The sequence below is a fragment of the Ovis canadensis genome, chromosome 10 (assembly GCF_042477335.2).
Source record: "Ovis canadensis isolate MfBH-ARS-UI-01 breed Bighorn chromosome 10, ARS-UI_OviCan_v2, whole genome shotgun sequence".
In the NCBI taxonomy this organism is placed as follows: Eukaryota; Metazoa; Chordata; class Mammalia; order Artiodactyla; family Bovidae; genus Ovis; species Ovis canadensis.
In genome coordinates, this window is record NC_091254.1 from 62,110,806 (window position 1) to 62,138,216 (window position 27,411).

The window sequence follows — 27,411 nt, forward strand, 5'->3', positions numbered from 1 at the left end:
TAGATACACACAGTTTGAGTTTAAATCCTAGCCCTTACATTTACCTTGGACAGATTCCTTAAGTTTTTTGTTCCCTGATTTCCTGTAAAATAATAATCATGTTTTGTACTTCATGGAGTTGTTAGGAAGATTAATCAATGCACATAAACTCTTAGATGGCTGTGATGGAGTGTGTGCTCAGTCATGTCTGACCCTTGTACAATAAGTAATAGGGGTAGTTATACTTGCTTAACACTATATTATTATTATTACATTGTATCCCATGGTGCTTTATATAATTTTTTATTGTGGTGGTTTTCTGGTTGGGCTGAAAATGTAGAAGATTAAATTAGTCATATTCCTGAGTTTACGATACATAATCATCATTGACCCTTGCAAGATAAGTTCTTATTTTGTATGTTTATTCTTTTATTCCTGTAATGCATTTCCCTTCCTCCTCCTCTTTATGTTTGCCTTTATCTTTTAACATTTGTTCTTTTTTTTTTTTTTTGATAATTTCAAACACATTTATTTTCTCAATCACTTTGAGGTTGATTTGTGTCATATAATTTCAACAAACGCAAGGTTTACAGAAAAACTGTGGTAAACAATGTAACTGTCTCCAGGAAGAGTCGTATTTACAAATTAAAGAACAACTATTTAATTAAATGTAGGTTTTAGAAAAACATTATGCATTACCACCATAAAAAAAAAAAATATATTCCTAAGTATAGTTCTAGTATCCAGTGAAATCTGAAGAGGTAAACAAAAATTTTTTTCAGTCATATTCAGAAAATCTAATGTGTTGACTTGCTTGTTGAGTCTTTTCGAGTCTAATCTTTTCAGCTTTGGTGATTAACTTCTCAGTAAGACCTGGTACTTTTCTTTTCATGAGGTTGATTAAGTTTGGCCTGCCTATCTACCGAAATCTTCAGCCAATACCTCTGTTCATGATCACCAGAAAGAATCTCTAATTTCCAGCAGTGTTTCTTTTTAATTTCCGAATGTGCAGTTACTACTGCTTGAGCATCCTCAGGAGTTTTAAATCTAGCATGGCATTCTGTATCTCCTTCCAGCAAATCAACATAAACAACTTCTGAGATTGCTGCCAAAGTACCCTTGACTTGTTTCCTGCCAGGTAAAGGCTCGGTGCTAATGATCTTCACAATCACACCACTCACAAACTGTGGTCCTGCTGCATTAACTTTCTCCTGAGGACCACACTCTTCACTGTTTTTTCATTTTTCATTCCGGAATTAGTAGGTACTCCATTTGTTTCCATTTCTGATTGTGATTTTATCTGGGATATTGTTTTTTTTTAAAGAAGCCATGCTGGCTTTTTGCAGTGCTAAATACTCTTTCTTCAAATCCAACCATTCTGTTTTTGGTAGTACTCGTAATGGAATAACCTCTTCTCCCATTTTATGCCTCTCTTTATGTTTTTTCTTATGCTTTCTTTTTGCTTTCGGTAGGGATCCGTCCTTTATATCTTCAGTATCCTTTTTCCTCTTCCGTAGAGACTTCTAATTCTTTGCTTTCTTTACAAACTTTTGGAGCTTCTTTTTTAATGTTGTCTTTCTGAGACACTTTCGTAACCTTCGCTTTGGGAGTGAGGCAGTCTGCATCTTCAGAGCCGCTTCTTTTCCTCTTCCCTACTTTGACTAAAGGTAAGCTGGATACTTCGGTTTTTTCTCGTTTTTTCTTTTTCTTTGTGGGTTGTTTTTGGGGTTCAGTAACCTCTACTTCAGAGCTCTCAGATGTGGTCCTTGATCTTTTCTTAACAGACACTTTTGTTGCTCGCGTCCATATTTGACTCCTTGGTCTGGATATTGTCGTCTTTCTTTGTTCAGCCTTTCTTCTTCTTTTTCTTTTTCTTTTCTTCAGTTACTGTGAGAGCAGGAATGGGCTTGTTTTTCACTGTCTTGGGAACTACACCAGGTTTTCTTGGTGCTTCCTCTGGTGGGTTATTAAGAAACTCAATAGCTTTTGCAGCTTGTTATTTTGTTTCAAATTCCACGAAGGCAAATCCCTTTGGGTCCCCAGTAGACTTATAATGTAGTATACTTATATAAACAACATTGCTACATTTCCCAAATACTCTCTCAATCCAGCTGTGGTTAACATCCTTGGGAAGTAGTTCCACATACACAGTCCGCTCATCCTCATCCTTTGGTCTTTCACCCAGTGGCTTTTTCCTCCTGATTCTGGTGCCTTCTAAATCCAGCTCTACAACAGCAGAACTTTTTAGTGCTCTGGCTATTAACTTTCCATCCATGGTCAATTTTTTCATTTTGTTGAATGACACAAGAAGTGATATATCAACATATCCATCTCTAGATTTTTCTATCTGCTCTTGAAGAAATCTATCCTTATGGAGATTTGCATCTCCAAACCAGAAGTCCACTTGCTTCATAATATCTGCAAGCACCTGTTTAACTCTAGACCGTTTCTTTTTTTCTACTTCTTTTTTCTTTTCTATGCTTTCTTCCATTGCCTTTTCTTTATTTCCACTTTCAGTTTCCATTTTCTGTCCAATTCCCAAAATACAGAGCCAGAGACTGCATTCTCAACATTTATTCTTTAAAAAAAATTTTTTATTGAGGTATAATTGATTTATAGTATTATATGTTTCAAGTGTACAACATAGTGTTTCACAATTTTTATTTTTCAAGTTATTTATTGATTTATAAATAAAATCAATCAATCAATTAATTAATTTAAATTAATACATAAATTCAGCTGTGCTGAATCTTTAAACTGCTCACATGGTTTCTCTAGTTGTGGCTAATGGGGACTACTCTCTAGTTGCAGCGCATGAGCTTCTCATCATGGTGGCTTCCCTTGTTGCAGAGCATGGGCTCTAGGGCATGCAGGTTTCAGTGTTACAGAGCATGGGCTCAGTGGTTGTGGCGCACAGGCTTAGTTGTCCCATAGCATGTGGTATCTTTCCAGACCAGGGATCGAACCTGTGTACCCTGCATTGGCAGGTGGATTCTTAACCACTGGATCACCAGGGGGCCATCTCATAATTTTTAAAGGTTGTACTCTAATTGTAGTTATTATTATAAACATTTATCTTGGAAATTAGTATTTTTCTTATTTTTTTCTTTACATAAATCTAGACTGCATATTTTGTTTTAGATTTTATTTCTTTTATAATTTTTCCTTTCAACTCAGTGCAGTTTTTAAAATCCTTCATGTTGCTACATGTACATGTAGTCCTTTGCTTCCAGCAGCCACGCAGTTCTGGTGTCTACCCATCTGTTTACCCCCTCCCACTGTGATAGGCCCACAGGTTGCCTCCAAACCCTTGCCACCAAATGTGGTGTTCCCTTCTTTAGATATTTCTCTTCCAGACCTGATTTGAGATATATATTGGAGAAGGAAATGGTAACCCACTCCAGTATTCTTGCCTGGAAAATTCCATGGGCAGAGGAGCCTGGCAGGCTACGGTCCATGGGATTGCAAAGAGCTGGCCATGACTGAGTGAGTGAGCACATTGACACATATACTCAGGAGTGGAATTTCTGGCTGCAGGGTACATGTCTACTTCATTTAAGTGTATTTCCAGATTTGTCTCCAGGATAGCTGCCTACTCTACATTCCTGTGTTTTTTTGTATACAAGCACTAGAGTTGTCCTGCTTGGAGACCCCTTCAGTTCAGTTCAGTTCAGTTCAGTTCAGTTCAGTTCAGTCGTGTCTGACTCTGCGACCCCATGAATTGCAGCATGCCAGGCCTCCCTGTCCATCACCAACTCCTGGAGTTCACTCAAACTCATGTCCATCGAGTTGGTGATGCCATCCAGCCATCTCATCCTCAGTTGTCCCCTTCTCCTCCTGCCCCCAATCCTTCCCAGCATTAGGGTTTTTGCCAGTGAATCAACTCTTTGCATGAGGTGGCCAAAGTATTGGAGTTTCAGCTTCAGCATCAGTCCTTCCAATGAACACCCAGGACTGATCTCCGTTAGGATGGACTGGTTGGATCTCCTTACCGTCCAAGGGACTCTCAAGAGTCTTCTCCAACACCACAGTTCAAAAGCATCAATTCTTCAGCACTCAGCTTTCTTCACAGTCCAACTCTCACATCCATATATCAACACTGGAAAAACCATAGCCTTGACTAGATGGACCTTTGTTGGCAAAGTAATGTCTCTGCTTTTCAATATGCTGTCTAGGTTGGTCATAACTTTCCTTCCAAAGAGTAAGGGTCTTTTAATTTCATGGCTACAATCACCATCTGCAGTGATTTTGGAGCCCAAAATAATAAAGTCTGACACTGTTTCCACTGTTTCCCCATCTATTTCCCATGAAATGATGGGACCGGATGCCATGATCTTCGTTTTCTGAATGTTGAGCTTTAAGCCAACTTTTTCACTGTCCTCTTTCACTTTCTTCAAGAGGCTTTTTAGTTCCTCTTCACTTTCTGCCAATATATTTGCTGTCAAATATGGGAAGAAGTGAGAATCCCCATGGATAGGGGAGCCTGGCGGGTTATAGTCCATAGGGCTGCAAAGAGTCAGAAATGACTGAAGCGACTTAGCATGCATGCATGGGAAGAAGTATTATAAGGTAGAAGAATTAATCTGTAATTCGTCAAATCCAGGACACCTGGATTATAAAACGAACTATTACGTGTACTACTAAGGTTAAACACTGCTAAATTAAACTGTTATGTGCTGTAGTTTGTAAGATGTATTCTGGCTTCAGAGATGAAAAGTGTGAAGGTATGTGAGTCTGGGATTGATGAAAGAATAGTATTTTTCTCCACTCATTTATTCTCCAGAGCTTACCGATGCATTGAACATCCTGTATATGAAGGTGAAAATGTCATGTTCAGCATTGAAAAAAATGAATTTTCCTGCATGAACTGTAGTGCCATGAAAATGGTTGCAAATCACAGGGAGGGTAGGTTTTTGCTGAATATAATTTGTTGCTATTAACATTTAAATGGCCTGATTTTAAGTTATTGAGGTTCCCGTCATCAGAAGCTTTCAAGTAGACCTGAATGATCAAGTGTCTTGAATATTATAGGTGTTTCTTCTATGGAAAAAGATTGAACCAGCTGTCCAGTGTTCAGTTGTTAGTATGAGAATTTTGAAAAACATTGGTTGCCAGTCACAAAAGTGTGGAAACCATAGCTTAAACAGGATAAGGATTTTGTTTCTCTGGTATAACAGAATTCTGAATATAGGCAACTTAGACCTGGTATTTACCATTGATATCATTAGAAACCCAGGCTCCTTTTAGTCTTCTGGTGGCTGTAAAAATAGCATATGTTTTTCACCTCAAAATCACAGATGGCTGATCTGCCTCCGCTGTTGTGTCCATGTTCTAGGCAGAAATAAGGAGAAGGGTGATGGAAAAATGCAGCATATGCCAAATGAATTTGTTCTTTAAAGAGCTTTCCTAGAGCTCAGGCTGGTGACGTTGATTGACTAGGACTATATAGCATGGCTACACCTAGGTGCCAGGAGAGGGAAGCTGGGAAGTGTATATTTTTAACTGGACATGTTGCTGCTAATAAAAATCAGAGTTACCTGAGAAAGAGAGATAAGTAACAGTTTTTTCCTCTCTTCAAGATCTTTCTTAGTTCAGAAATAAGTGAATCTGTATAATCTAACATCTCTCCACACCAATATAGGAACAATATAGTGCTTATGTTTATTATAGCTTATTACTAGTGATATGTTGTTGTTCAGTTGCCCAGTTGTGTCTAACTCTTTGTGACCCCATGGACTGCAACACGCCAGGCTTCCCTGTCTTTCACTATCTTCCAGAGTTTGCTCAAACCCATGTCCATTGAATTGGTGATGCCATCCAACCATCTCATCCCCTGTCACCTGCTTCTCCTCCTGCCCTCACTCTTTCCCAGCATCAGGGTCTTTTCCAGTGAGTCAGCTTTTCGAATCAGGTAGCCAAAGTATTGGAGCTTTAGCATTTGTCCATGCAGTGAATATTCAGTGTTGATTTTCTTTAAGATTGACTGGTTTGATCTCATTGCTGTCCAAGGCACTCTTAAGAGTTTTCTCCGACACCAAGTTCAAAAGCATCAATTCTTCTGCACTCAGCCTTCTTTATGGTCCAACTCTCACATCCGTACATGACTACTGGAGAGACCATAGCTTTGACTAGATGGACCTTTGTCAGCAAAGTGCTGTCTCTGCTTTTTAATACTTTTCAAAACTAATGGTATAGTTTATTACTAGGACTAATGTTGCTTTGATTTCTCCGTCTCTAAAAACCCAAGCAGATTATTCACAGGATACTTCCCAAGCATTGATTCCCATTCCCCACTCAGCTGCTTGCTGACTGAGAGCCCTGGAAGGGGAGTTGCTCAGGCCAGGCTTCCTGATCTTAGAGGACTGTTCGGTGCACTTTTATGCACACTTATTGCTGTCTAACTCTCCTTGCTTTCTCCACTTCCTTATTCCTCTCCTCCTCACTCTTCTAGCCTGTCAGTTTTTAAATGCTAAAATCTCTTTTTGTTTATCTCTCACTACTGATCCCTGGGTTCCTCATTGCCTGGGAAGTGCTGGAGGGTATCTCCCTAGCTTGACTGTCTCTGAGTCGAGGGATTTAAATCTAGAAGTCAGTTGAAACTGTTAAAGTTCCCACCCTGAAAAAAGCAGAAGTTTCACTCCTTACGGTAACAGTCTTCTTGAATTGCAGAATGGTAATTATGAGGAATGTGGTCATAATTTGTTGATTTAAGACATTTATTGAGACGTGACTGGGAATACAGCAATGAATATGACAAGAGTCCCTTTTTTATGGAGATCACATTTAAGTGAGAGACATCATCGAACAACAATTAAATAAGCTGTCTTCAGGGTCATGTGATACACCATTGCTTAGCAATGGGAATTTTCTGCTTTAGATAGGAAGTCAGCAAATTTTCTCTGTAAAGGCCTGGGCAAGACAGTAAATATTTTAGGCTTTCCAGCTTGCATATGGTGTATTACATATTCTTCCTTCTTCTTTTCTTTTGGCTTTTAACAACTTTATAAATGTAAAACCTGTTCCTAGCTTGTGGACTATATAGGAACAGGACATGGGCAGGATTTGGCCCGTCAGTTTGATATGTTAAGCCTTGCTTTCAATTCTGTGTTAGAGAAGCCATTTGAAGAGTTTAGGCAATTGGACTTATATGTCCTGATTTCTGTTTTCAAAATGTCACTGAAGCAATAGACTAAAAGCAGGTAAGGTAGAAGAGAAAGACCGTGCTAGATAATTGCCTTGTGTAAGACTCCAAGTTTTTGGCTTCATCTCCTGGAGCCATTTATTGAGAAATAGAAGGCTGGAAGAAAATTAATGTAGGAGGTAAAATATAAGTTCTGTTTTGAACACATTAAACTTTAAATGCCAATTAGACTCCCAGATGAAATTGTCACTTTGACTTTAGAGGAAAGTCCATGACTGAGGGTAGGTAGATGTGTCTGTGTGTGTGTGTTTGTATGTAATATACATCAGCATGTGACAGTGTTAGTTGCTCAGTGACTCTTTGCTACCCGTTGGACTGCAGCTTCGAGGCCTCTCTGTCCATAGGATTCTCTAGGCAAGAATACTGGAGTGTGGTGCCATTCCCTCTCCAGGAGATCTTACTGACAGGGATCGAACCCAGGTCTCCTGTGTTGTATGCATGTAAGTACCACATAAAGCTTTGTTATTGGGTGACATTACCTGGGGAGAGTAGAGGACCCCAAACCAAGTCAAGAGGTAGTCAAACATTAGAAATAGGGTAGAGGAAAAAAATCCATCATAGGAACCTGAGAAGCTTAAGAGGGCCCTGTGAGTTAAGGAAGAAAACCAAGAGGAATATCACATAAGATGAAAGAGGATGGAGTGGTCCACTCTGCCAAATCATGCTATCATGTAAGATAAATATGCAGAAATAACCATTGGACTGGGCATTATGGAGGGGATTCATAACCTGAACAAGTATTGTTATTGGAATAGTGTGGGACAAAAACCATATGAAAGTTTTATTAAGGATTGACTTGTGTTAACCTGCATATTTTAAATGGTGAACAAGAATTGCCTGGGTTGAAAGGGAGAGAGTAAAGAATTTTTTAAATGGACTAAGAGTCAGCTCAAGTGTATGGAGACTTAAGAGAGAGCATAACATGTTTGAGGAATGGCAAGCATTTATTTTGGCTAGAATAGAGTTTTCTTTTAAGCTAGTGACAACAGGCATGGTTGGCAAGGGCCAGATCAAGAAGGAGTAGTAGAGGGACTTCGCTAGTGGCATAATGGATGAGAGTCCACCTGCCAATGAAGGAGATACAGGTTCGGTCCCTGGTCCAGGATCCCACATACCAAGGAGCAACTAAGCCCCAAGAGCCAGGACTACTGAGCCCAACTGCTGAAGACCTTTACGCCCTAGAGCCCGTGCTCCACAACAAGAGAAGCCACCACAGCCAGAAGCCCACACACCACAGCGAACAGTAGCCCCTGCTGTCCACAACTAGAGAAAGCCCACATGCAGCAACAAAGACCCAGCGCAGCCAAAAGTAAATAAATAATAAGTAACTTTAAAAAGAAAAAAAGAGTAGTGTAGAATGCCATGAACTTTGGAATTTATTCTGAAGACAGTGAGGATCCGCTGAAGGATTTAACACTGGGGAAATACATTTTTGATAGCATTTTTAAAAGATACGGTAAAGGGAGATAGTTTTGGAGATTCGCAAAACTGAAGGTGGGGAAAGAGTAGGAAACCACTGTCATAATCTAGGTAAGATATGACAGGGATCTAACTGAAGACTTGTCAGTGGATGTTAAAGAGGATGGTGTAGTTGTGGCACCTTTTTATGGAATAAACTCAACAATAAAAAAACAGTGATTTTTGATCAGAATAAGCAATGGGAGAGATGTATCAAATGTGACTGAAATTTTTTTGCCCTGGAAATCAAGGAGATGCAAAGAATATAAGATTAGGTGAGGTGGGTGACTAGGTTCATTTTAGACATTTGTAGCATCACCCATGTAGTAGTCAGTTGAAGACATGTTTCAGACAGATATATGGATCTACAATATATGCAGAGTCTGGCCAGGAAAAAATTATCTGGGCAAGGCACCAGCATAAAAACCCCAGTTGTCAAAGAGTTTTTCAGTGAGATTCAGTTCAGTTCAGTCACTCAGTCATGTCCGACTGTTTGTGACCCCATGAATCACAGCACACCAGGCCTCCCTGTCCATCACCATCTCCCGGAGTTCACTCAGACTCATGTCCATCGAGTCCGTGATGCCATCCAGCCATCTCAACCTCAGTCGTCCCCGTCTCCTCCTGCCCCCAATCCCTCCCAGCATCAGAGTCTTTTCCAATGAGTCAGCTCTTCGCATGAGGTGGCCAAAGTACTGGAGCTTCAGCGTTAGCATCATTCCTTCCAAAGAAATCCCAGGATTGATCTCCTTCAGAATGGACTGGTTGGATCTCCTTGCAGTCCAAGGGACTCTCAAGAGTCTTCTCCAACACCACAGTTGAAAAGCATCAATTCTTCAGTGTTCAGCCTTCTTCACAGTCCAGCTCTCACATCCATACATGACCACTGGAAAAACCATAGCCTTGACTAGAGGGACCTTAGTCGGCAAAGTAATGTCTCTGCTTTTGAATATACTATCTAGGTTGGTCATAACTTTTCTTCCAAGAAGTAAGCGTCTTTAAATTTCATGGCTGCAGTCACCATCTACAGTGATTTTGGAGCCCCAAATAATAAAGTCTAACACTGTTTCCACTGTTTCCCTATCTATTTCCCATGAAGTGATGGGACTGGATGCCATGATCTTCGTTTTCTGAATGTTGAGCTTTAAGCCAACTTTTTCACTCTCCTCTTTCACTTTTATCAAGAGGCTTTTTAGTTCCTCTTCACTTTCTCCCATAAGGGTGGTGTCATCTGCATATGTGAGGTTATTGATATTTCTCCCAGCAATCTTGATTCCAGCTTGTGTTTCTTCTAGTCCAGAGTTTCTCATGATATACTCTGCATAGAAGTTAAATAAGCAGGGTGACAATATACAGCCTTGACGTACTCCTTTTTGTATTTGGAACCAGTATGCTGTTCCATGTCCAGTTCTAACTGTTGCTTCCTGACCTGCATCCAGATTTCTCAAGAGGCAGGTTAGGTGGTCTGGTATTCCCATCTCTTTCAGAATTTTCCACAGTTTCTTATGATCCACACAGTCAAAGGCTTTGGCATAGTCAAAAAAGCAGAAATAGATGTTTTTCTGGAACTCTCTTGCTTTTTCCATGATCCAGCGGATGTTGGCAATTTGATCTCTGGTTCCTCTGCCTTTTCTAAACCCAGCTTGAACATCAGGGAGTTCACGGTTCACGTATTACTGAAGCCTGGCTTGGAGAATTTTGAGCATTACTTTACTAGCATGTGAGATGAGTGCAATTCTGCAGTAGTTTGGGCATTCTTTGTCATTGCCTTTCTTTGGAATTGGAACGAAAACTGACCTTTTCCAGTCCTGTGGCCACTGCTGAGTTTTCAAATTTGCTGGCATGTTGAATGCAGCACTTTTACAGCATCATCTTCAGGATTTGAAACAGCTCCACTGGAATTCCATCACCTCCACTAACTTTGTTCATACTGATGCTTTCTAAGGCCCACTTGACTTCACATTCCAAGATGTCTGGTTCTAGACTAGTGATCACATCATCATGATTATCTGGGTCATGAAGATCTTTTTTGTACAGTTCTTCTTGTATTCTTACCATCTCTTCTTAATATCTTCTGCTTCTGTTAGGGCCATACCATTTCTGTCCTTTATCAAGCCCATCTTTGCATGAAATGTTCCCTTGGTCTCTCTAATATCCTGAAGAGATCTCTAGTCTTTCCCATTCTGTTGTTTTCCTCTATTTCTTTGCATTGATCACTGAAGAAGGCTTTCTTATCTTTCCTTGCTCTTCTTTGGAACTGTGCATTCAAATGCTTATATCTTTCCTTTTCTCCTTTGCTTTTCTGTTCTTTTCTTTTCACAGCTATTTGTAAGGCCTCCCCAGACAGCCATTTTGCTATTTTGCATTTCTTTTCCATGGGGATGGTCTTGATCCCTGTCTCTTGTACAATGTCATGAACCTCATTCCATAGTTCATCAGGCACTCTATCTATCAGATCTAGGCCCTTAAATCTATTTCTCACTTCCACTGTATAATCATAATAAGTGATTTGATTTAGGTCATACCTGAATGGTCTAGCGGTTTTCCCTACTTTCTTCAATTTGAGTCTGAATTTGGTAATAAGGAATTCATGATCTGAGCCACAGTCAGCTCCTGGTCTTCTTTCTGTTGACTGTATAGATCTTCTCCATCTTTGCCTGCAAAGAATATAATCAATCTGATTTTGATGTTGACCATCTGGTGATGTCCATGTGTAGCGTCTTCTCTTGTGTTGTTGGAAGAGGGTGTTTGCTATGACCAGTGCATTTTCTTGGCAAAACTCTATTAGTCTTTGCCCTGCTTCATTCCGCATTCCAAGGCCAAATTTGCCTGTTACTCCAGGTGTTTCTTGACTTCTTACTTTTGCATTCCAGGTCCCTATAATGAAAAGGACATCTTTTTTGGGTGTCAGTTCTAAAAGGTCTTGTAGGTCTTCATAGAACCATTTGACTTCAATTTCTTCAGCATTACTGGTTGGAGCATAGACTTGGATAACTGTGATATTGAATGGTTTGCCTTGGAGATGAACAGAGATCATTCTGTCGTTTTTGAGATTGCATCCAAGTACTGCATTTCGGACTCTTTTTTGACCATGATGGCTACTCCATTTCTTCTGAGGGGTTCCTGCCTGCAGTAGTAGGTATAATGGTCATCTGAGTTAAATTCACCCATTCTAGTGCATTTTAGTTCGCTGATTCCTAGAATGTCAACGTTCACCCTTGTCATCTCTTGTTTGACCACTTCCAATGTGCCTTAATTCATGGACCTGGCATTCCAGGTTCCTATGCAATATTGCTCTTTACAGCATCGGATCTTGCTTCTATCACCAGTCACATCCACAACTGGGTATTGTTTCGCTTTGGCTCCATCCCATCATTCTTTCTAGAGTTATTTCTCCACTGATCTGCAGTAGCATATTGGGCACCTACCGACCTGGGGAGTTCCCCTTTTGGTATCCTATCATTTTGCCTTTTCCTACTGTTCATGGGGTTCTCAAGGCAAGAATACTGAAGTGGCTTGCCATTCCCTTCTCCAGTGAACCATATTCTGTCAGACGTCTCCACCATGACCCGCCCGTCTTGGGTTGCCCCACAGGCATGGCTTGGTTTCATTGAGTTAGACAAGGCTGTGGTCCTAGTGTGATTAGATTGACTAGTTTTCTGTGAGTATGGTTTCAGTGTGTCTGCCCTCTGATGCCCTCTTGCAACACCTACCATCTTACTTGGGCGTGGGGTATCTCTTACCTTGGGCGTGGGGTATCTCTTCACGGCTGCTCCAGCAAAGCACAGCCGCTGCTCCTTACCTTGGACGAGGGGTATCTCTTTACCGCTGCCCTTCCTGCCCTTCAACTTGGGATAGCTCCTCTAGGCCCTCCTGTGCCTGCGCAGCCACCGCTCCTCTGGTTGCTCCTCCCGGCCGCTGGCCCTGGCCTCAGTGAGATTAGATTAAGGGAAAAATAATCCCAGTGACAGCCTGGTAAAAAATGATTTATGAGGCAGCAGATTCAGAGCATAGTTTAATAACCATTTGTATGAACAAACAGAAGGTTTTATTATATTTGCAAATTGACCTTGTTATTTACCTTTTTCTCTTGATTAAGATTGAAGAATTGGAGGAGAAACTTAATGATGCACTTCACCAGAAGCAGGTACTAGCCCTGAGATTAGACAACCAATTGACTTTCCAACAAAAAGATGCCAGGTAAAAGTTTTAAAAAGCAATAATATCTATTTAGCCGTTAAAAATAATGTCATTACCTATTTGTGCATGTGATTCTAAGCTAAAATAGAGAAATCTTAAAGACAGTAATCATTTTTGCATCCAGACTAAGAAATAACTACTTGATATAATACACAAAAATACAAAAAGCCAGAATTTGATATTCATTCAATACATATTACAGATATAACTGAACCATACATGAAAATGGAAGCACTCTAAACTTATCACCACTTAACTTCCTATCTTTTTTTCTCAGCTGTTTGTAAGACCTCCTCAGATAACCCTTTTGCCTTTTTGAATTTCCTCTTCTTAGGGATGGTCTTGATCACTGCCTCCTGTACAATGTCATGAACCTCTGTCCATAGTTCTTTAGGCACTCTATCTATCAGATCTAGTCCCTTGAATCTATTTGTCACTTTCCCTGTATAATCATAAGGGATTTGATTTAGGTCATAGCTGAATGGTCTAGTGGTTTTCCCACTTTCTTCAATTTATGTCTGAATTTGGCAATAAGGAGTTCATGATCTGAGCCACAGTCAGCTCCTGGTCTTGTTTTTGCTGACTGTATAGATCTTCTCCATCTTTGACTGCAAAGAATATAATCAATCTGATTTCGGTATTGACTATCTGGTGATGTCCAAGTGTAGAGTCTTCTCTTGCGTTGTTGGAAGAGGCTGTTTGCTATGACCAGTGCATTCTCTTGGCAAAACTCTGGTAACCTTTGCCCTGCTTCATTTTGTACTCCAAGGACAAACTTGCCTGTTAACTCCAGATATCTCTTGATTTCCTACTTTTGCATTCCAGGTCCCTATAATGAAAAGGACATCTTTTTTGGGTGTTAGTTCTAGAAAGTCTTGTAGGTGTTAAAAGAACCATTCAGCTTCTTCAGCATTACTGGTTGGGGCATAGACTTGGGTTACTGTGATATTGAATGGTTTGCCTTGGAAACAAACAGATCATTCTGTCATTTTTGAGAATGCACCCAAGAACTGCATTTTGAACTCTAGAAGAGAAATTGAAGGCAGAGGGTAAAAGGAAAGATATACCCATTTGAATGGAGAGTTCCAAAGAATAGCAAGGAAAGATAAGAAAGCGTTCCTCAGTGATCAATGCAAAGAAATAGAGGAAAACAACAGAATGGGAAAGACTAGAGATCTCTTCAAGAAAATTACAGATACCAAGGGAACACTTCATGCAAAGACGGGCTCAATAAAGGACAGAAATGGTATGGACCTAACAGAAGCAGAATATATTAAGAAGAGGTGGCAAGAATAAACAGAACTATACAAAAATATCTTCCCCAGATAATCACGATGGTGTGATCACTCACCTAAAGCCAGACATCCTGGAATGCAAAGTCAAGTGGGCCTTAGGAAGCATCACTACGAACAAAGCTAGTGGAGGTGATGGAACTCCAGTTGAACTATTTCAAATCCTAAAAGATGATGCTTTTGAAATGCTGCACTCAATATACCAGCAAATTTAGGCAACACAGCAGTGGCCACAGGACTGGAAAAGGTCAGTTTTCATTCTAGTCCCAAAGAAGGGCAATGCCAAAGAATGTCAAACTACCACACAATTGCACTCATCTCACTTGCTAGCAAAATAATGCTCAAAATTCTCCAAGCCAGGCTTCAGTAGTATGTGAACTGTGAACTTCCAGATGTTCAAGCTGGTTTTAGAAAAGGCAGAGGAACCAGAGATCAAATTGCCAACATCTGCTGGATCATGGAAAAAGCAAGAGAGTTCCAGAAAAAAACGTCTGCTTTATTGACTATGCCAAAGCCTTTGACTGTGGATCACAAGAAACTGTGGAAAATTCTGAAAGAGATGGGAATACCAGACTACCTGACCTGCCTCTTGAGAAACCTGTCTGCAGGTCAGGAAGCAACAGTTAGAACTGGACATGGAACAACAGACTGGTTCCAAATAGGAAAAGAAGTACGTCAAGGCTGTGTATTGTCATCCTGCTTATTTAACTTATATGCAGAGTACGTCATGAGAAGTGCTGGGCTGGGTGAAGCACAAGCAGGAATCAAGATTGCTGGGAGAAATATCAATAACCTCAAATATGCAGATGACACCACCCTCATGGGAGAAAGAGGAACTGAAGAGCCTCTTGATGCAAGTGAAAGAAGAGAGTGAAAAAGCTGGCTTAAAACTCAAGATTCAGAACACTAAAATCATGGCATTCGGTCCTATGAGCAAACAATGGGAACAGTGAGAGACTCTATTTTCTTGGGCTCTAAAATCACTGGACAGTGACTGCAACCATGAAATTAAAAGACACTTGCTCCTTGGAAGAGAAGCTGTGACCAACCTAGACAGAATATTAAAAAGCAGAGACATTACTTTGCCGACAAACGTCCTTCTAGACAAAGCTATGGTTTTTCCAGTAGTCATGTATGGATATGAGAGTTGGACTATAAAGAAAGCTGAGTGCCAAAGAATTGATGCTTTTGAACTGTGGTGTTGGAGAAGACTCTTGAGAGTCCCTTGGACTGTAAGGAGATCCAACCAGTCCATCCTGAAGGAAATCAGTCCTGAATATTCATTGGAAGAGCTAATGCTGAAACTGAAACTCCAATACTTTGGCCACTTGATGCAAAGAAGTGACTCATTGGCAAGGACCCTGATGCTGGGAAACATTGAAGGCAGGAGTAGAAGGGGATGACAGGATGAGATGGTTGGATGGCATTACCAACTCGATGGACATCAGTTTGGATCAAGTTCCTGGAGTTGGTGACGGACAGGGAAGCCTGGTGTGCTGCAGTCCATGGGGTTGCAAAGAGTTGGACACGACTGAGTGACTGAACTGTACTGAACCAGCTGTCTTAACCTTTCTTCATTTGCTTTATAGAAAGTATTGATATATTCTGTGGTCCTTTGGATTCTTTTGGGCTGAAGTACCTTCTGTTTGCCTGCCTACTTTCTCCAGCTCAGTTGTGTGCTTATCCAAAGTTCCTTGTATTTTTCTCAAATCTACCTATGCTAACTGTGCTTACTATACTTCTATAACTTAATTAAAATTATATTTTAAAATGAATACAAAGGCATATACATTTATTTGCAAATTATAATGAATTCTTTGGAATGATTCAATAAAAGTGAGTGACTAAAAGATCATCAAATAAGTGTAAGCAAGAGATGTTTAGACATTGGGGCATAAATCAAATCTATAAAAAATATGCTCAGATTTTTTTCTCAAGTATCTTTTTAAAAGGTTTCCTGCCATTGTAAAGAAATTGAACTTGGAAATTGTGAGAAATGATTTACAGAAAAACAAGGCACATCTCCAACATGACAGAAAACCGAGACCCTGAGGGCAAAATGTTTCAGATGAATGTTTATTTCTATATTTTAATTAGAGGTAAATGTAAAAGGAGGCATCTTTTCCGGTTATGAGATTTTACTATTTAACTGATATGTTGAAGAATTATCTGACCAGTTATCAGCCACTATCACATTAGATGAGTGTGGTTCTCAAATTTGACCATGCATCAGAGCCACCTGGAGGGCTTGTGGGAAAAGACTGTTGGGCACACTCTGGGTTTCTGACTTGGGTTGGGCCCTGAGAATTTGCGTTTCTTCCAATTTCGCAGATGATGTGAGTGCTGCTACTGGCTTGTGGGTAACGCTTTGAAAACCACTCTACTGGGTAATAGGGCTTCTATTCTAGTTCTTTAGACAGTGATCAAATTAAATGAAGTACGGAGGGCAGTTAGGAGACTATTGCTGTAATCCTCTTGATAGTGGTAAAAAGAGGTTGGATTCTGAATATATTTTAAAAGTAAAGCCGGTAGGATATCCTAATGGATTCAGTGTGGGGTTTAGGAGAGAAAGAGGAATCAAGGATTGTACCAATCCTTGGCCTGAATAAATCAAAGGATGGAATTGCTGTCAACTAAGATGGTGAAAACATAATGGAATAGGTTTGTGAGTGAAGAGCGGGAGTTTAATTTGGAACGTTAGGTTAGAGTTATTGTATTAGACATCCATGTGGATATATATGAGAAGTCTGATCTAGAGAGATAAATCTAGGAGCCATTAGAATACAGACAGTATTTAATTCACAAGACTGGATGAATTCCCCAAGGGAGTGAACACAGACAAGAGGAGAGGACCAAGTAATCCCAACATTAAGATAAACAAGATAAAAAGACTGGGAAAGTGTCGCCAATAAAACAGGAGAAAAATGAAGAGGAAAATAATACGGTATCTGGGAAACCAGATGAAAAAAGGAGAGGGCAGATGTCTCGAGTGCTATTGATAGAGATAAAAAGAAATGAGAATTGATTATTAACAATCTGGATATTTCAGTTACCTGGAAATTTTGCTGGAAGCATGAAAACCTTATTAGCCTTTGTTTAAGAGGAAAGGCGATGGAGAGAGTGCATATAGAAAACTGTTGAGAACACAATGGGCAGTGAAATGGGGTCAAACATTGTGGGGGCTTTTTTGTTCATTTGTTTTAAAATAGGACAAATAGTGTTTGTATGTTGATGGGGTACAATGGTGGGGGGGATTCATATGGTCCCTTACTGCTCAAAATTTTCCAGTAGGCAACTAACCATGTCTACTACATGTATTCCTTGAGAAAGGTGACAATTACTGTTTTCATTACCTCATTGTCTGTATTGACATTATGGTGGTTCTGTGTTACCATCTTAAATTACCTGGATAAAGACAATGAAAATTAGTTCAGTGAGTAGGGTCTAAAGCAGATATATCAGATTTACACCTTAAGCAGAGGAAATGTATAATTTTATAATTTGAATTTTAAAAGTTATTAACATTTTCTATTTAATAATTTTTTTTGCTGCACACTTAGTAATTAGTATAACTTTGTCATTTCCTGTTTAACTGGTTAAGTAAGCATTTAGCTGGAGCCAAAAATATTGCTGTTTCTCATTTAATTTGATGTTACTGTAAAATAGGAACTTTGAGAAATTATGTCTCCGTGATTTTTTTAACCTTACCATACATTCTGTGATATTGTAGAAAATATCAAGAACTAATGAAACAAGAAATGGAAACGATTTTACTGAGACAGAAACAACTAGAAGAGACAAATCTTCAGCTAAGAGAGAAAGCTGGAGATATTCGTCGAAACCTGCGTGACTTTGAGTTGACAGAAGAGCAATATATAAAGCTAAAAAGTTTTCCTGAAGATCAGCTTTCTATTCCTGAATATGTATCAGTAAGTGTCTTGTATCATAAAAAACAAAAAAACTGTGTTTTCAGACTAAAATTTGCCATTTCCGTAATAGCCATAACTTTTCAAGTACCCAAGTGATACATTAATTTATGTCTCTGATCTGAAGGTAGTGAAATGGTGTTCAGATGACCAAATTTTAAAGTGTATTTACCACTGAGCTCTGAAGTCAAGCAAATAAATGGGGTTAATGGCTGGAAGATCCATAGAAATGAATTATTTTATCATGAACTCTGGTGGTTTGTAATGTTTATAGAGATGACAATGGTTGCCAGGGGTTAGGGACAGCAGAGGAGAGGAGAGTGGTGTGATTATGAAGGGATAGCTTGAGGGAGATGCTTATGGATCTATGTAGGTCAAGTTCTAAACTGTGGTGTTGGTTACATGGGTATGTACATGGGATTGATCTATGGCAGTGGTCTCAAATATTTTTAGTATCAGTATCATTGACACTCTAAAAATTATTGAGCTTTTGTTTCTGTGAACTGTGTCTGTTAATAATGGATTAATTAGTACTGTAAATGTATCTACTTAGAATTTTGCAACTGAAATAACTTCTAGGGAAAAAAAAACACTAGTATTTGAGAAATGAAAATTGCAGACAGTTTTGGATTATGGTTTAGCTGTGTCAGGAATCAATCTTTCTGGTGTTTTGTCAAACCAGCCAGAGTCTGAAAGAGCGTGGGTCATAAAAACAAGTATATAATATATTCACAATTTTTCTAAGAATTGTTTTTGATTTAACATTTATTTGCATTGAGATAATCATATAATTTGGCGTTGGGGTACAGAATGAAGCAGGGCAAAGGCTAATAGAGTTTTGCCAAGAAAATGCACCGGTCATAGCAAACACCCTCTTCCAACAACACAAGAGAAGACTCTACACATGGACATCACCAGATGGTCAACACCAAAATCAGATTGATTATATTCTTTGCAGCCAAAGATGGAGAAGCTCTATACAGTCAGCAAAAAAAAGACCAGGAGCTAACTGTGGCTCAGATCATGAACTCCTTATTGCCAAATTCAGACTGAAATTGAAGAAAGTAGGCAAAACCACTAGACCATTCAGGTATGACTTAAATCAAATCCCTTTTGATTTTACAATGGAAGTGAGAAATAGATTAAAGGGACTAGATCTGATAGAGTGCCTGATGTACTATAGACGGAGGTTCATTAAATTGTACAGAAGACAGGGATCAAGACCATCCCCACGGAAAAGAAATGCAAAAAAGCAAAATGTCTGTCTGAGGAGGGCTTGCAAATAGCTGAGAAAAGAAGAGAAGCAAAAAGCAACGGAGAAAAGGAAAGATATTCCCATCTGAATGCGAGTTCCAAAGAATGGCAAGGAGAGATTAAAAAAGCCTTGCTCAGCGATCAATGCAAAGAAATAGAGGAAAACAATAGAATGGGAAAGACTAGAGATCTCTTCAGGAAAATTACAGATACCAAGGGAACATTTCATGCAAAGATGGGCTCAATAAAGGACAGAAATGGTATGGACCTAACAGAAGTAGAAGATATTACGAAGAGGTGGCAAGTATACACAAAGTACTGTACAAAAAAAGATCTTCATGACCCAGATAATCACAATAGTGTGATCACTCAGCTAGAGCCAGACATCCTGGAATGTGAAGTCAAATGGGCCTTAGGAAGCATCACTACAAACAGAGCTAGTGGAGGTGATGAAATTCCAGTTGAGCTACTTCTAATCCTGAAGATGATGCTGTGAAAGTGCTGCATTCAGTATGCCAGCAAATTTGGAAAACTCAGCAGTGGCCACAGGACTGGAAAAGGTCAGTTTTCATTCCAATCCCAAAGAAAGACAATGCCAAAGAATGTTCAGACTACCACACAATTGCACTCATCTCACACGCTAGTAAAGTAATGTTCAAAATTCTGCAAGCCAGGCTTCAGCAATACGTGTATCGTGAACTTCCAGATGTTCAAGCTGGTTTTCGAAAAGACAGAGGAACCAGAAATCAAATTGCCAACATTCGCTGGATCATAGGAAAAGCAAGAGAATTACAGAAAAACATCTATTTCTGCTTTATTGACTATGCCAAAGCCTTTGACTGTGTAGATCACAATAAACTGTGAAAAATTCTGAAAGAGATGGAAATACCAGACCATCTGACCTATCTCTTGAGAAACCTGTATGCAGGTCAGGAAGCAACAATTAAAACTGGACATGGAACAACAGACTGGTTCCAGATAGGAAAAGGAGTACATCAAGGCTGTATATTGTCACCCTGCTATTTAACTTATACGCAGAGTACATCATGAGAAACGCTGGGCTGGATGAAGCACAAGCTGGAATGAAGATCGCAGGGAGAAATAACAGTATCCTCAGATATACAGATGACAACACCCTTATGGCAGAAAGTGAAGAGGAACTCAAAAGCCTCTTGATGAAAGTGAAAGAGGAGAGTGAAAAAGTTGGCTTAAAGCTCAATATTGAGAAAACTAAGATCATGGCATCTGGTCTCATCATTTCATGGGAAATAGATGGGGAAACAGTGGAAACAGTGGCAGTCTTTATTTTGAGGGGCTCCAAAATCACTGCAGATGGTGACTGCAGCCATGAAATTAAAAGACCCTTACTCTTTGGAAGGAAAGTTATGACCAACCTAGATAGCATATTAAAAAGCAGAGACATTACTTTGCCAACAAAGATCTGTCTAGTCAAGGCTATGGTTTTTCCAGTGGTCATGTGTGGATGTGAGTTGGACTGTGAAGAAAGCTGAGCACCAAAGAATTGATGCTTTTGAACTATGTCATTGGAGAAGTTTCTTGAGAGTCCCTTGGACTGCAAGGAGATCCAACCAGTCCATCCTAACGGAGATCAGTCCTGGCTGTTCATTGGAAGGCCTGATGTTGAAGCTGAAGCTCCAGTACTTTGTCCAACTGATGCAAAGAGCTGACTCATTTGAAAAGACTGTGATGCTGGGAAAGATGGAGGTCAGGAGGAGAAGGGGACGACAGGATCAGATGGTTGGATGGCATCACCAACTCAATGGACATGGGTTTGGGTGGACTCCAGGAGTTGGTGATGGACAGGAATGTGTCGCGTGCTGCGGTTCATGGGGTCGCAAGGAGTCGGACACGACTGAACTGAACTAGGCAAATAGTTTTGATCTCGTGGATTTCCTAAAAGTGTCTCAGAGTGGCAGCAGTGGCCTACAAGTCCCAAGAACACACATCCCACACATATTGCAAGTTTGTGATACACAGAATTCATTTCACCCTAAGATGCCTGAAATTTTTCATCTGTAAAAGGCTTAATAATAATAACAGTGTCTTTATTCAATATCTTATAATAATCTATGATGAAAAAGAATCTGAGAAAGAGTATATATATATATATGTGTGTGTGTGTGTGTGTGTGTATAACTGAATCATCTTACTGTACACCTGAAACTAACAGAATGTTATAAATCAACTACTTCACGTAAAAAAATAATAATAAATTAACAGCACTTTTCTGTTGAGGTAATTGTGACGATTAACTGTGAATATGTACGTAGAAAGCTTAACAGTGCTCAGAACTTAGTAAACACATAATAAATATTATCTTTTCTTTTTGCTGGAGTGGTGATTGCCTCTCTTGGTTCTCACTGGATAAGGTTTCTAGATTAATAATTTCCTATAAAATGGAGTACTGTTTTGTTCATCCAGCTTTTTATTTAGATAGCTCAAGCATAAATTTTTCTGCCTCCAGTACTGTCCAGAACCAATGATGTATCTCAACTGCTGTCATTGAGGCTCTTTATTCAGCATAGCTGGAAAGTATTCCATTAGTGGCAGTCATACATGTTTTTGTTCTCTGGTGTTCTTTGTCTTATCTTTTGTTTTCAGATAGTATTGTCCTAATTAGTTAATTATACACAGATTTATTGTGTTAAGTGCTAGCTTTAGTACTGGCCTCTTACCAAATGTGGCACTCCTACAATACAGCAGTACATTAAGGAGTTTCAGATTGTATGACTATACAATAATTAGTCACTACTTGCCTTCTCCTTACTTGCGGATAGCTTAGTTTTGTAGAAACTTGTCAGATGGAACACTTTACTAAGTTAGGCAGAGAATTGAGAGTGGAAACAGAAATTTGAACTGATTGGGAGTAGTGACATGAAGGATACCTCCTGATTATTTATCCCTTACACGGCATTGGTAGTATAAGTAGAGCTTCACCCCGCGCCTAGGATGGTAGTAGTGGTTTAGTTGCTAAGTCATTTCTGACTCTGCAACCCCGTGGACTATAGCCCACAGGGCTCCTCTCTCCATGGGATTCTCTAGGCAAGAATACCCGAGTGGGTTGCCATTTCCTTCTCCAAGGCTTTTCATATATATATTTAGGCACTGGGGACAGAGCAGTGCACAGACGACACAAATCTTCCTGTCTTCCCAGAGATTACATTCCTGTGGAGCAACACACACGGCAAACTAAACCAAGTAGCATGTTTGTCGTAAATGGTATGGAGAAAAGAGCAGAGTGAAAATAGGAACTGCTGTCACTGAAGGTGCTGTATTAAATCAGGTCAGGCAAGGGAATTCCCTGCAGTCTAGTGTTAGGACTCCATGCTCTCACTGCCACAGGCCTGGGTTCAGTCCCTGACTGAGGAACTAAAATCCCTCAAACAGTGTAGCCTGGCCAAATATATATATATATATATATATATATATATATATATATATATATATATAATCTCAGGGGAGTCAGGGAAGGTTTTACTGATAAGGTCATATCTGATCAGAGGCCTGAAGGGAGTGAAAGCATGAGCCATATATTTACATATGGGGAAAAGCTTGCTTTCCTATCAGAGGAAATAGCAAGAGCAAAACTTCTGAACACTTGATATGTTCAGGAAATAAGCTGATAGTGTAGAATTAGCTATAGTAGTAGGTGAGAAGTAAGGAGGAAGTGAAGTATTGATAGAAGAGAGGAAAGAGAGACTGTGTCAGGGCCGGGGACTTACAGATAATCTGGGCCTTAAAGGGACTAAATTGAACTCAAAGTATTAGTGGAGAAGTCAGGGCCAATTAAAGACCACCTTGTTTTAGTTTTGAGCAAACAAAATTTAGTGTATAGGCATATAATCTGAAACCCCTTAACACTTTTCTTTATTACCTTAATACTTTTATTTATACTACTGATAATTGAGAGTACTATTAATTAGCAAATTTTAATTGTAATTTGTGTTGCACGACTGTTTGTTGATTTTTTTTTTTTTTTTAAAGATTCGGTTCTATGAACTAGTGAATCCATTGAGAAGGGAAATCTCTGAACTACAAGTGAAAAAGAATGACCTGGCAGAAGAATTAAGTGCAAACAAAGGTCAACTGAAACAACTGACTGAGGTTTGTCTAATTTTGATCCCTGGTGGTAAGAGACTCCAAGGAGGTCTTAAGATTTGTGATAAGGAATATAAAAGTCAGTGATAGAAAAATGGGACTTGACCATGCTGACTGCTGTGATTCTTCATAAGTAGTGGGAAGGAGATGAGACTGCAAATAGCCATCTTAAAGACTGATAGGGTACATCCATGATACTGACCTATAATCCCCAGCTGAGTGTTTTGTTCTTGTAATTCATTTCATTCTGAGTTCTTCATTACAGATCCACCCTGTGGATGATACGAAAGGGAGCTGGTCCATTTATTAGTCATTTAGTCTCTTAATACAGTTACTTCCCCTAATACCTGTTCAGAGCACGTGCTCTGATAATAGCATCCATCCCTGTGAGGCCTGATGCCATGCCAGGTGCTGACAGGGGTGAATACAAGTGTCTGCCCTTCCAGAGTTCAAATTCTAGTAAGGTGGAGTTATATCTTAGATGAGATCTTGACACTCATTTTTTGTGTGACCTTGAACAAGTCATTCAGTGTTTCCTGCTCTGTCAAATGGAGAAAATAATCTTATTTTTCCATTCATTCCATTGAAGTGCCCACACTTGTGTTTCAAAGTAAAAATGTGATTTTTAGTAAAGTTGCATATAAATAGCTATTTTGTGTCCTACTTCAAGGGCAACTTTTACCAAAGACCTACTTTCCAGAAATAAAGTATTGTGATTTAATTTAGATTTTGATGCTCTGATTTGTAGCACTATTAGTGCTGGATGGAATCTACTTCTGTTGTTAGTATAGAGCCACTGTTGCAGGCAAATGAAGGCTCAGCTTCCTTCTTCTGGTAGGAGCACTGAAGTCATCAGGAGCGATGCCACAGTGTGGTGGTTTTTTTCTGCTGCTAACCTACCACATTGTTGTGCACATTTAGAAAGATAGCTCTTAATTTAAAAAAAAAATTTGCATCCAGAGTCACAATAATAAAGGACAAAGTTCTAAGGCCTCCGTTTGTCTTCTAACTAATTTTGCAGCCTTGAGCAAGTCATTTACTTTCCCTTGTCTCTGTTAAATGGCCAGGGTGGTGGTGGCGGCGGTGGCACAGGGTTTGTCAGGGACAAGGCAGACGCGTTTTCAGACTTGGTTCTGCCACACTTTATGGTACCTCAGCATCCATCAAGGACTTCTTGTATTTCAGAGGGAGTCTGGAAGAGCTTTCTAGCCTCGTTTCTATCAAACCACCTCTGTTTTAAATCACTTTTGACATTTGGGGATTCTACAAGTGATTTCTCCTGAACAAAGGACTCTTCGACCCCCCCAAAAAAGAGTCCTGAATCTCTAAAATTATCATATTTTTACTGTATGGTAAAGCAAGTCTCTCTACTCTCAAGGGTCAGTAATGGCATTATATCCCAGATTTTAGTTTGTTTCAACCTTACTAATACCTTTAGTGTTTTATTGACATGAAAGCATAGATGATTAACACTGGTTTCATTCATAGGGTCCCTGAGTGTTTTTAGTGCACTGATAATTCTTAAACACAGAAGCAGTTTTGTTTGTGAACATGTTCGAGTTCTCCCGAAAAAACAAAACCAACAGGATAAATAAATGTTTATAGATAGAGAAATATTTTAAGAAATTTGCTCATATAGTTGTAGCAGACTATGTGCAAACTTATGTGCGTGTATGCTAAATCGCTTCAGTCGTGTCCAACTCTGCACCCCTATGGACTGCAGCCCACCAGGCTCCTATGTCCATGGGATTCTCCAGGCAAGGGTACTGGAGTTGGTTGCCACGCCCTCCTCCAGGGGATCTTCTAGACCCAGGGATCAAACCTACGTCTTTTACATCTCCTGCATTGGCAGGTGGGTTCTTTACCACTAGCGCCACCTGGGAAGCCCCTGTAGAGGCTTGGCGAGTCCAAAATCTTAACAGCGTAAGCAGGCAGCCTGGAAATTCAAGAGAAGGTTGCAGTTTGAGTCCAAAGACTGTCTGCTGACAAAATTCCTTCTTATTCAGTCTCAGTTTTACTAAGGCCTTAACTGATTGGATGAGGCCCATATGGGAGGTAAACTGCTGTCCTCAAAGTCTACTGGTTTAAATGTTAATCTCAGCTTAAAAAATGTCTTCACAGAAACATCTAATATAATGTTTGACAAAATATTTGGGTACCATGGTCTAACCAAGTTGACATAAAAAATTAACCATCACTGAACCTTTCCATCTATAAGTTTGCTTCTTAAAGTTTTACCACCTTTCAGCTAAAAATATAATCCTATGTCTTGAAACTCTTTCTGAATTTCATACTATAAAGGAAAAATTGAATCACATTCAGGAAAAAACAGTTAATGCCTTATCTCTATAATAAAAGGTCTTAGAAACTCAGAGAATATGGTTTAAACATATGGAATTACTTTTGTATTGAAACCACCCTTAAAGTTAGATTTTCTGCTCTGTGAAGGGCCTTACCCAGCTTACGCAACACAAAGAAAACATAGAATGAATATTTTTATTTTATTTATATTTTTTATTTATTTTTTGGCTATGCCATGTAGGATCTTAGTGGGATTTAGTTTCCTGACCAGGAATCGAACCTGAGCCCTCTGCAGTGGAAGTGCAGAGCCTTAACCATTGGACCACCAAGGAAGTCCCTAGACTGAATATTTTAAATGAAAAGTCAAACCAGCAAGGACCTTTTTTTTATAAGGGTATAGTGAATCAATGTTAATATTTAATGTTAAAAGAAATTTTGTTTGACACTATTTTGTGGAGGTTTATTTTTTGAGGTGGTTTGTTAAATTATTTACTGCTTTGATATTTGGGGAATTCAGAGATACTAGTTTAAGTTTCATCTCTGCAGTTTGATGATGGTGTGATGATCTTGGATAAAGGACTTAGTCTTCTCTACCCTTCCCTTCAGTTCCCATGATAAAAATACAGATGAGAATATGTAACTCTTCCCTCATTTACATGGTCATTATTATGAGAATAAAATTCAGTCAATAAATATTCACTATACATCTGTTATGTGCCAAGCATTGTTATAGGTATGTGGGGTACCTCAGTGAATAAAACAAAGATCTCCAGCCTTGTGAAAATTATATTTTAAAAGGAGGGCAGGGAAACAAACAGTAAACATATTAGAAAGGAAGCACAAAGTAAACTATCAAATTTACAGACAGCAAAGTTTTTGAGGGGTAGAATACTGTTACCAGTAAGGCAAATTGGAGGACCATCTCAGAAGACAAGTAAATATTATAACCAATGTGTTTTCTTTTATACATCTCATAGCTTATGATCCCCAAATTAGCACATTCAAAATTGATTAGCATCCCTAGAGAGTATAATTTTTTTCTGTTTTATTATGAAAGTTTTCAAGCTATAGATAGCTAGAAAAAAATTTACAGGGAACACCTAATTTCTGCCTGATAATTTATACTTACCTTAATCTGTCCATCCACCAGTAATATTTATTTTATTAGAAATTGCCAGATTTTTTTTTAATGTATCAGTAGTTCCTTTATATTGCTGGGGAATATTTAATTGTATGGATATATTCATTCTCCCTTGATGGGTATTTGAGTTATTTCCACTTTGAACCCATTATAAATGAAGCTGCCCCAGACTTTTGAACATTGGCTTTGTGTGGACATACATTTTTGTTTTTCCTTAGATAAAATTTAAGAGTGATACTTTTTACTTCTAGATTTCTATTTGTTGTTTATTATTGTTTTTATTGCTCTGGTATTTGTTTTTTCATTATGAGCATATTTTCCTTTATACCACTGAGAATAGTTAAAACCTCTACTTGAAAATCTTTCTGTGCCAATTCCAAAATCTGGGTCACCTCAGAGTTGGTTTTTGTTGATTATCTTTTCTTTTAAGAATGGGTCACATTTTCCTGTTTCTTCAAAGGTCAGATAACTTTTTAAATTGTTTATTTAAATCATAGAGTAAATGTAGATCTGAATAGTACAACTGCTATGTTGGATAGA

The 27,411-nt window shown here is 39.1% G+C and overlaps 1 protein-coding gene, 1 non-coding gene and 1 pseudogene across 5 annotated transcripts in view; 1 reads left to right on the top strand and 2 right to left on the bottom strand.

Moving 5' to 3' along the window:
• The window catches only part of PIBF1 (progesterone immunomodulatory binding factor 1), a 230,826-nt gene that overhangs the window by 4,254 nt on the left and 199,161 nt on the right, over positions 1–27,411 (top strand). For 3 of the 4 annotated variants that reach the window (XR_011259599.1, XM_069602323.1, XM_069602324.1), the window contains exons 3-5: positions 12,738–12,838; positions 17,861–18,059; positions 23,316–23,435. Coding sequence is in view for 3 of the 4 variants with exons in the window: in XM_069602323.1 (XP_069458424.1) it covers positions 12,738–12,838; positions 17,861–18,059; positions 23,316–23,435 (420 nt within the window). In the remaining variant the exon portion in view is untranslated. The remainder of the gene's footprint in view (positions 1–12,737; positions 12,839–17,860; positions 18,060–23,315; positions 23,436–27,411) is intronic. The other variant, XM_069602325.1, reaches the window with a different exon arrangement.
• On the bottom strand, positions 721–2,540 carry LOC138446914 (la-related protein 7 pseudogene; annotated as a pseudogene).
• TRNAG-UCC (transfer RNA glycine (anticodon UCC)) lies at positions 25,990–26,062 on the bottom strand. The gene has a single exon. It is a non-coding gene; the product is annotated as a tRNA-Gly (tRNA).